Here is a 10382-nt window from a genome sequence, read left to right as displayed (position 1 = left end):
CATAGTTATTAGAAAGTGTTTAGTACCTAGCTGTCATTCAATAAATGCTACTAATTTTTACCAGTTAAGCTTCTGATTTTACTTTGTACTTTTAATGCTGCCATGCTTTGTAAGATAAACTCCTGGGTTTCTGGGCAGTGAAGACCTATGTTCCAAACAGCTTTTTATACTTGTGTCCCAAATATTTTTATGTTTCTCTCAAGTTCATGTAAACACATTCAGAGTTGGCACCCGCACCCGCACAGACTGTCCCATTTCATATTCAAATTATACAGAGATGCAAAAAAGACACACACACACACACACACACACACACACTCAGCCAAGCACAGAACTCACAGATCCAGGTCCATATTCACGCTTCTATACACTCCCCACAAAGATGGATCCATCGCCCACCCACAGATAGAGACCAGCTCACAAATTCCACTCAAAACCTAGCAGTCCGCTGACATATCCCAAGCTATACGCAGTGCCAGCCCCATGCAGAACATCGCCACGGGCTCCAGCATGGGCAGGGGCCTTGTTCTTACTTCCCTGGGGTTGGTTCTATTTTAGTTGTTGTTTTGTTGTTCTCCTTACAGTTATCGTCTCCTCTTTTCTCTCTACCCAGCCCCCCAAGCCCTCATTGCGCATGCGCCCTGCATCCCTGGGTACCAGTCAGCGCTCCCGGGCCCTCACAGCGGAAGAGATGGAGCAGCGTCACGCGCGTCCGGTCCCTTAAAACGCGGCTGGCTGGAGCCGCCTCCCTCCCGGCACTTCACGGCGGGGATGGAGTAAGGGGAGAACCATCGACCTGCCCGCAGGGATAAGCGATGGAGTTAAAGCAATCTTTATCTACCCATCTGGAAGCTGAGAAGCCTCTGAGGCGCTATGGAGCGGTGGAGGAGACGGCGTGGAAAGCGGAGGGACTGGGGAGAAGTGAGTGTTTCCGAGGAAGGGTACAGTTGGGCATCCGTGTGCTGTAGCTGGGGGTCGCGGGACGCGGGGACCGTAAGGAGCCGACCAAGGGAAGCGCCCCCGCAGCCGGGCTTTCAGCGCAGAAGGGGGATGTGCAGCTCTGCGATAAGCTCTCCCAGGAACAAAAGGGACCCTCTGGGCTGGGCTGCACTTGGAAGATCGGGAGATCTTAAGGCAGTTAGCGGAGATCCTGGGGTGGACTTGGGAGTCCCGGATTCGTAAGCTCGCACCTGGTCCTAGAAAGTAGGGTCTTCCCCGCAGCTGAAAGAGGAGGGTCCCTTTTCCGCCCAAGATGCGCTAGGACGCTGGGGACGCTGGATCATCCTGGAAAGCCCTCACGTCTCTGGAGAGGGGGGAGTGTCCGCTGGATTTCCGCTGTGCCTCCCTCCTCCCCACCCCTCACACAGTGCACGAGGTTAAGGGCACACCTGAAATGCACAGCGTTTCCCGGCCACCACCTTTCTCCTGGGTTGCTGGTGAGCAGGAAAGGGTTAGGGGAAGGTTAACCCTGTGCACACCCTCTAATTTCTTCTTTGACTCAGTCAAAATCTTTGGTTTGGGTACAGTTACAGAAGGTAGTTCTGAAACTGATCCACTGTGTTTGCTGGTTCTCCCTACAGTATTTTGGGGTCAACAGCAATTCCAAATAAACCAAGGATTAAAAAAAGAAAAAAAATAGGACGCAATAGTTGAATGAAACTCCTTCCCTTAAATCATAGAGGCAGCCGCAGGGTCCCCAGGGTCCCCAGCCCTCACTGCAAACCCGGGGCATTTCCCAGTGCCCCTGCCCTTGCATTGCTTGCTCAAGAGGTGCCTCCTGCTGGGCTGGGAAAGGTCCTCTCGCCCAGCTCAAGGCCCATCAGCTCCTGCTTGGCCCTGGGTCACCGTGCTCAGCACCAATCTCAGAGCTTTGTTGGACCAAACTATTGTGAATGTGCTCTTTGCCTTCCTCCACCTGGTAGAAGATTGTGTGTGTGTGTGTGTGTGTGTATGTGTTTGAGCGTGCACGTGTGCACGCACATGCACATGCTTTCTTCATGTCTGTAATTACAAATTCAGGAAATCTTCCTAGAATGGCTCAGCTGTATTCTGGTTCTCAGGGGTTCAAGTGGAAATCACAATCAACTGTCTTAGTTTTGCACCTGGAACCCATAGTGCTTTCAACCTCTCTCCTTTCCTTTTTTGTCTCCTTTAAAAATCTTGGTCTTTCCTTCTATTTCATGCTTTTGAAACCCTTTGGCTTTGGTACTTTGGCATGACAGCAGGTCTGAGGGTCTCTGCTTCCTACAAGCTCAAAATAATACCCACAATGGCTGCCTTTTATTGATAGATTGCCATGTACCAACTAGGTCCTGTGTAAGAACTTTAAATGCACCATCTCCTTCAATTCCTACAACAATCGTCTGAGGTCAAAAACTAGAGCTTGCTAGGTGGTGTGACTTAAATGGCAGAGCCAGGATTTGAACCCCAGTTCGTTGGACTCCAAAGCCCCTTTCTGTTTATAACATGAAGGTTTAGTACTTTCAGGTTTTCAGGAAGCTTTCTAAATATGTTGAGAATCCCAGAACACATTCAGGCATTTTATAAGTATGTGGCAGCCTTGTTGGTCTCTGGAGCTCATAGTGGCCTTGAAAGAATGTGCAGACTAGGAGCTATATTCAAATAAGCCCTGGGTTTGAATCCTGGCTCTGTCACTTGCTGGCTATATGACAACTTGGGCATATTTCTGAACTTTACTCTGCTTCTATTCTCTGTAATGGAGATAATAATAGTTACCTACCTCATAGCTTAATTGTGAATATTCAATAAAACAACGTATGCAGAGCTCAAGACAAGTGCTCAATACATACTAGCTGCTTCGATTATTTTATTACTATATCTATAGAAGGAACCTTCTTTTATCCTTTACAAGGAATTACATAAAACAACATCCTGGACTAAAACTGCAATGTTTGTCAGTTCCCTAATAACTCCCTAATAAGCCTCCCTTTTATTTTTTCACCATTACGTTAGGAAAATTTACAAACATATAGAAAAACTGCAGTGAACATCCAATTTATAACATTTGAGCTCCTGAAATGTTTGTACTTCTAAATCGTAGGCTGCCAGCTGTTTAAAAGCCTGGCACATCCTCTCCATTCCAAACCATGGGAGACGCTAATTCTTGCTTTCCATTCAAATGCAAGACCATAGTTTAGTTTTGTGTGGATCCCCAAATCTGCTTTTTTTTTTTTTTTTCCTTTTTGCCTTTTGAAACTTGAAATCTTCTTAAAGCACTGATCTGGAGTCCCACTTTTGAATTTTAAATCTGGGATTGTTATCTTTAGCATGCTTTGATCTCTAAATTCTGTCTACATCTTGGCATTTTTTGATAGGCTTAATTGGAACTCCCTCTCAATTCCCAGGGGATCTGTGGATCCATCCCATAACATCTGTGGCCTCCATTTATTTATTAATGAAATATGAAAGTTAGTACTATCAGTTCTATGGAATAACAGTTGTCAAGTCAACGTTGCGATGCATGGAATGCTGGAGAAAAGGAGAGGCCCATTAGAAAGAAGACAGGCTGTGTTTAACTTCTACACAATTTTAACTATTTTATGTTGAACACTGAGATTGTGTTACTTAAAAAGAATTGAAAAGGGAGAAATAGTCTAGAACTGGTAATTTTTAGTTAAGGTTGTATTAATTGCCATCTTTAATGTTAAATACAGTTTTTAAGAAATGTATAGTAGAGTAGCAAAGAATGGGAGTTTTGAAGTCAGGCAAAATGGCTCCAAACGAGCACTAACACTGTTGCTTTGTCACTCTGGGAAAATTGCTGAACCTCTCTGTGCCTCATCTGTATGTTGGTTCAAAATGTTGGGAGCTTCCTGGCCCTAGTATACAGGGGGCAAGGAGAGGCTGAAGACAAAGCAGACCACTCCAGATAAATAAGTGCCAGGGTTAATAAGTCAGACAGCTTACCTACAAGGTTTTCTTGGGTGCCACAAGAGGAGGAGACCTTTATACCCACCCACCAGAATCTTAAAGAGGCCTTAATGGGGTTCACTCATGTATATTGTCCAGATGGTCTCAACAATACCTTACTCTCTCAAGGCTACATCCTTGGAATAGCTCCCACCATGGGAATGATGGGCAGAGTGCAATTCCAAGGACAAGAGAGGGTGTGAGGAGCCTCTCTCCAGCTCAAGGTTTCAAACAGACGGTCGTGTCCTCTCAACGATCTCTTCCAATAGGATAATAATTATAATAATAATAATAATAATAACCACTTTGGGATGTTGAGAGGGATAAATTAGATAATATATATAACGAATTTACTCAGTACCTGGCATACTGTAAACACTCAATCAATGCTGAATATTTGTTATAATAGGACATAAGTGGATGGTGCCCAATAGCATCGGAAGAAATTATTCTAAGCTTGCCAGTCAGTTTTTCCTGGTATCAATTTTTTTTGTAAAATACAGGTAATGACCACATATATATAATCATTACATATATCATCTTCCTCCCATGGGAGAGTGTGGGAAATGGCTTTTGAACCCTTGGAAACCACCTCATTTGAGAAAGATTTTAAGCAATTGCTTCCATCTGCCTTTGACCACATTTCTCCATTAACAGTGATTTTGTTTTTTACTACTCAGTTGGAAAATGTATAGTGACCTTTCAGTGTGGTTAGATATATAAAAATATTGCTTTCAACCAACTGTAATTAATTGAGGGATACACAAAGACAAGGTGCCTTTTGACAAAACACAGAACTTTTTAAAAGCACAGTGGGTTGGTTGTGGCTATTTCTTGATAGATTTGAACGTGCCTTAAAGGATGATCAAGATTTTGGATAGAGAAAATGGGAGGCAACCTTCTATGAGAGGCCTTAGCATTGGCAAAAGCAGAGAGGTGGAAATAAATGTGCTGTGAGTAGGAGATTGGAATAAAGTGGAAAGCTCAAACAGTAATCTTACTATGAGACCAGGAGATAGGACTATTATTTAAAAGTCCAGGGTTGTGTACTAATTTTCAAACAGATCATTAAATTGGCTAATGTTTCAGGTTTAATAAAAAGTGTGAATATGAATTTCTAGCAAGCTATAGTGTAGATTCTTGGGAAAGGTTTTGTGTTACTTTAATCTGTTGAATTGAATATGCTAATTTTATTATTTAAATTTTATTTTGTTTTGGCATTGTTTTCTTTTTTCTTATTACTGAAGTAGTACGTGTACTTTATTTAAAAATTCAAATTCACCTGAAATATAAAAAACAAAAAGTAAAAAATGACTGTAATCTGCTGCCCAACCCCCATTTATCCATCCAGTGCTTTGTAAGCCCCAGGCAACGTTATAGGGGCCGCAGATAGAGCGTGGAGCAAGGCAGACTAGTAACTGCCCCCATGGAGCTTCTGCTATTTAGGGGAAAGCAGGACATGGGCTGGGAGTAAAAGTGTCAGCGAATACATAGGCAAACAAATACTGTAGGTTAGCTAATGTGTTACGTGGAAATTAATCGGGGAGGGATAGTTCCTATCCAGTGGTCAGGAAATGCTTCTCTAAGGAGGTAACATTTTGCCAACTAAATGCCAGGGACCCAGGCGGCAAATACAAAGGCCCTTGGTGTGTTGGAGGAAGAGACAGATGGCCAGGGTGGCTAGAACTGAGAGTCGGGGGAGAGAGCGGAGGTGAATCAGAGAGAGCCATAGCAGGCAGGGCCTTGCAGGGTGTGGTTTTAGAAAAGTATACATTTATTCTGATTGCAGGAGAAGCTGCTGACCACGGTTAAGCTTGAGACAAACATGAACTGTTTTTGTTTTTAAAAGGTCACATGGGCTACTGGATGGAGAATAAACACAGTGGGCAAGAGGTGATCAATGTACTGTCATTCTCTGTAGTCCCTGGTTCCTTCCTAATCAGTCCCATTTTGGATAAGTCAAGAATTTCCTTGAGTGTGAAAGGTGATAAAGGGTAAAGGCAGCATGGGCTGTCTTCTGGGAAACTGAGCATTGGGTTAAGATTTAGGGGGTGTATCGTCTCTGCATGGGGCTTGGATAGACAGCTGGCGGTGTAGCTTATTGCAGGAACTGTAATAGCAGGAATGTGAAGATTATGAATGTGATAGTATCTAGTATGAACTTTGAGCAAGCCCAGTTATTTACTTTTCTCTGTGTTTGTTCACAACTTAAGTTTCATTTTTGCATTTCATTCTTCTGTGTTAATTGAAGGAAAACCCACTGTGCCTGTTCTTGGTCTCTGATTAATTATTAAACGCTTATTAATATTAATAGAAGTTAATGAGTTTTAGCTATAAGTTGGGGCTTATTAAATTATCATAACATGTCTATTAGGTCAACGGATTCCTTATTCTCCTTTTACATTTGTGGACATTAGGGAGGTTAAGAAACTTGCCAAAGGTCACAAAGCTAGTAAGTGGCAGAGCTGGAGCCTGATCCTAGCCTTCTTTGACTTGAAATGTTCCTGGCCGACGTCTGTTCCTCTTGGCACAGTGCTAGATGCTGCAGAGATTAGAAATGATATAAGACACAGTCCCCACTCATAAGGAACTTACAGACTTGGGGAAGTGTGGGGACACAGGTGTGAAGAACACCATAATTTACAATACCAGCGAAATGAAATAAACACTAAATGAAGGCACAAGTGGCAAACAAGAAGAAGACATTGGCTGTGTCAGGGCAACTCCAATGTGCCTGCAAGGAAGAATGTTTGCACTAGCCTTGAAGGCTAATAAGCAGGGTTTCAATAGGTCAGGAGAGGAGAGAAGGGCATTTTAGGTAAGCCGCAAGCCCCAGGTTGGGGGGCAAAGGTCCTGAAGGCTAAGTACACACACTAGCTTTTTTTTTTCCTGTTTATTTCCCCTTGGCTCTTTGTCAGGGGACTTGTGGTCTGGTTCACTCATGCAAATCACCTGGTACCTGGATGAGCCAGCAGTTTGGAGACCAGGTGGAAGTTCTTTTAGTGCCACCTTTCAGAACATAACTCAGAAAGCTCCCCCAAGGGTGCTTACCCTGTAGTCCATTTATTCCTTCACTATTCACTTATTCAGTAGACTTGAGTCCCTACTATGTGCTAGCTTCCAGAGGTAAAGCGATGAAGCAGACCCAGACCCCACCCTTAAGGCTATCTGTGTTCCAATCTTCTTCCTGCTGCTTCCTAGCCAGTTGCCTAATATCCCTCGATCTGTTTCCTCGTTTAAAAAATAGAAATGTACTTAAAATCATTGAACTGTACACTTAGAAATGGCTAAGATGACAAATTTTATGTTACATGTATTTTACCACAATAAAAAATATCATTGAATTATCTTTGAAAAGTGGAATAAAAAAGAATTCTTTAATGTGCAGGTATAATTCATATAATAACACAGACTTGTACCAGGTCCAAGGGGGAGTGCTGAGGGGTGGTTTTCTAGGGTCTGGGAGAGGAGGTGCCCCTTGAAGTAGACTGAAAAGTTTAAACATATTTCATCACTTGGGGGAACAGCATTCCAGGCAGAGGGAATAGCGCCTGTGAAGATAAATATGAAACAGCGCACTTGACTTTAGAATTGCAAATGGATCAGAGATGCTCGCTCAGTTCTAAAAGAGTTAGGGAGACAAGAGCAGGAGGTGAGTGCATTTCAGAGCCCAGCGTAAATTCATAGGAAGCTGGATACAGGTGGCTTAACTCCCCATTTCTTGCAGGGTCCAGGAAAGGCAGCTAAGGACCATATCCCTAGAATAGAGTCACACTTGCTAATAATAAATATTTTTTAGTTAAAATATCCTATAGACAGGGACTGTTAAAGGAGCAAACAGAGTAATTCTAAGGGAAGTAGAAGAGAATGATTATAAGAAATAACATGCAGTGAGCACTTGATGTGTGCCTGCTCTGTGTGAGTGTTTACATAGTCCTCTAATTTGCTCCTTATAAAACACCCTGTGATGTGAGGTGCAATGGAATCAGTTATTGCTCTACTTTACAGGTGAGGAAATAGGCTCAGAGAGGGTAAGTCAATGTTACTCTGCTAATAAATGGTGGAGCTGGAACTTGAACCCAGCATAGGTGACTTAATCCTTTCTTATTTTCTGGGATTTGTTAAGATTGCCATTGATATAGACAGCAAGTCTATTGGACACTTCTCCATGTTTCTTAGTACTGATTTCGTTCTCTGGCTCATTAATTTCCTTTTCCATTACAAACACATCCCTTATAAACTTGAGGACTACAATGAATGTCAAAATACCTGCAGGGTGAAACTACAGTGGGAACTTGAAGACATTCACAGAAATGCAGTGGGAAGACCCTTTCTGTTTTGAAGAAGACTTGTAGCCTCACAGAGAAAGGCATCCCTTGGGTGATCAAGAAAGACTTCATGGACAACAGAGGAGCAGGATAGTCTAGTTTTTCTGAGCGGGAGCTCTGCCTTCATTTGAACCCTGGCTTTACTACTATGTATTAGCTGTGTTACCTTGAGCTGATTATTTAACCTCTCTGAATTCCAGTCTTCTTATCTATAAACTAGAGATAATAACAAGACCTGCATCATAGGGTAATGAAGAAGATTCAATGAGATGATGTGTGAAAGCCATTGCACAGAGCTGTGCTCTCAGTAAATGGTGCTAATGGTGTTGATGAGGATATTGATAGACCAGGACATAAAGTGGGCCTTATCTGAGAAGTATTGAAACAACTGTAGAAAAGGAAAAGAGGGAAGCTCATGTGGGTGGGCCAGCCTCAGAAAAAGAATGGAGGTGACCACATGCATGTCTGTATGTTGTCAGAGGAATGTGTGAACTTGGCTGCATTGGAGGAGTGCATGCAATGTACGGTTGGCTGAGCAGGGTCACTACACTCGGCAGATTAAAAATGACAGGCTGTATGGAGCCACTGCAGGACAAGGGACAGAGAATACCATTTTAGGGTAACTCTCTGGCAGTGTTTGCAGATTGGGTGGAAGGGCAGGGGCCCTGCAGGGTAAGACCAATCAGGAGGGTTTTGAAATCATCTGATCATGAGTTCACACGGGCTAGGGTCCCCATTAGTGGCAGTGGGTCGTGAGGAGAGAGCTAATCAGACATCTGAAGGAGATAAAACATTAGTAGTTGATTACAGACAGCCTTCTAAGTGCAGGCAATGTGCTAGGGGGGAAATAGCAGTGTTGTAAGCCTGGGGCCTAGAAATTTAAGTACATCGGCATCAGTGCTACCCACTCTCCAGTTTATACTTCTCCTGTGCTTTCTAATTTACTCTTCGTAAGAAAGAGCAAAGAGCAGGAGCTGCTACACTCCTTTGGAAGTGGGAAAACAGGTTAAGGACACACTTCAGGGAAGGGCTAGAGCTGGTAAGGACTGAGCAAGGACACAACCTTTCAGGTGCACCAGACTAGGGCTTCCAGGAGCATATTTACGTGACTAACACACAACACCAACTACATTACGAGATGGTAACAAGTATGTCTGGATTCCCTAAAATCCAAATTGGAAAATGACCACAATGCATAACACTACTTATTGTGTTCCTTTTAAATTCACAAAGAGGTAAAGCATTCATTCATCTACTTGTCCATCCATCCATCCATTCACTCATTCATTCAATATGTATTTACTGAGGGGCTCCTTTATGCCGGGTGTGCTAAGCTCTTGGAAGTACAGGAGCACTTTGATTAAGATGTATCTAGTCCATGCCTTCAGGTGATTTAAGGTCTACTGGTAAAAATAGAATTACCATATGATCCAGCTATTCCACTTCTGGGTATACATGCAAAGGAAATGAGATATCTGCACTCCCGTGTTCATTGCAGCATTATTCACAATAGCCAGGATACAGAAACAACCTATGTATCCACCAACAAATGAATGGATAAAGATGTGAACTGTAGATGCAATGGAATAGTATCAGCCATGAGAAGGAAGGAAATCCTGCCATTTGTCGTTTGCAACAACATAGATGGACCTTGAGGTCATTATGCTAAGTGAAATAAGTCAGACAGAGAAAGACAAACACTGCATGGTTGTCACTTTTATGTGGAAGGAGAAAAAAAAGCCAATCTCATAGAAACAGAGTAGAAAAGTGGTTGCCAGGGTCTGGAGTATGAGGAAAATAGAAGAAGTTCATTAAAAAAAAATGATACAAACGATCAGTTATAAGATAAATAAGGTCTGAGGATGTAATGTAAAATGTGATGGCTATAGTCGATAATGCTGCATTGTGTAATTGAAATTTGCTAAGAGAATAGAACTTATATATCTGTTCTCACACACAAAAGGGTAAATATGTGAGGTGACGGATGTGTTAATTGACTAGATGGGGGAAACCTTTCACAATACATATGCCAAACTTCCACAATGCACACTTTAAATATCTTAACAATTTTATTTTTAATTACACCTAAATAAAGCTGGGAGGAAAAAGGTCTACTGGGAACAG

General features: G+C 42.6%; 1 protein-coding gene across 1 annotated transcript in view; it reads left to right on the top strand.

The window, feature by feature from the left end:
- The first annotated feature begins 618 nt into the window (after positions 1 to 618).
- Positions 619 to 10382, top strand: part of BMERB1 (bMERB domain containing 1) — a 112856-nt gene continuing 103092 nt past the window's right edge. The window contains exon 1 of the mRNA XM_090276975.1: positions 619 to 921. Coding sequence (XP_090133101.1) covers positions 816 to 921 — 106 coding nt within the window. The 5' untranslated portion in view covers positions 619 to 815. The remainder of the gene's footprint in view (positions 922 to 10382) is intronic.

This window comes from Furipterus horrens, unplaced genomic scaffold (assembly GCF_987537825.1).
Source record: "Furipterus horrens unplaced genomic scaffold, mFurHor1.1.pri manual_scaffold_5, whole genome shotgun sequence".
NCBI lineage: Eukaryota > Metazoa > Chordata > Mammalia > Chiroptera > Furipteridae > Furipterus > Furipterus horrens.
This window is presented reverse-complemented; position numbering and strand designations above follow the sequence as displayed.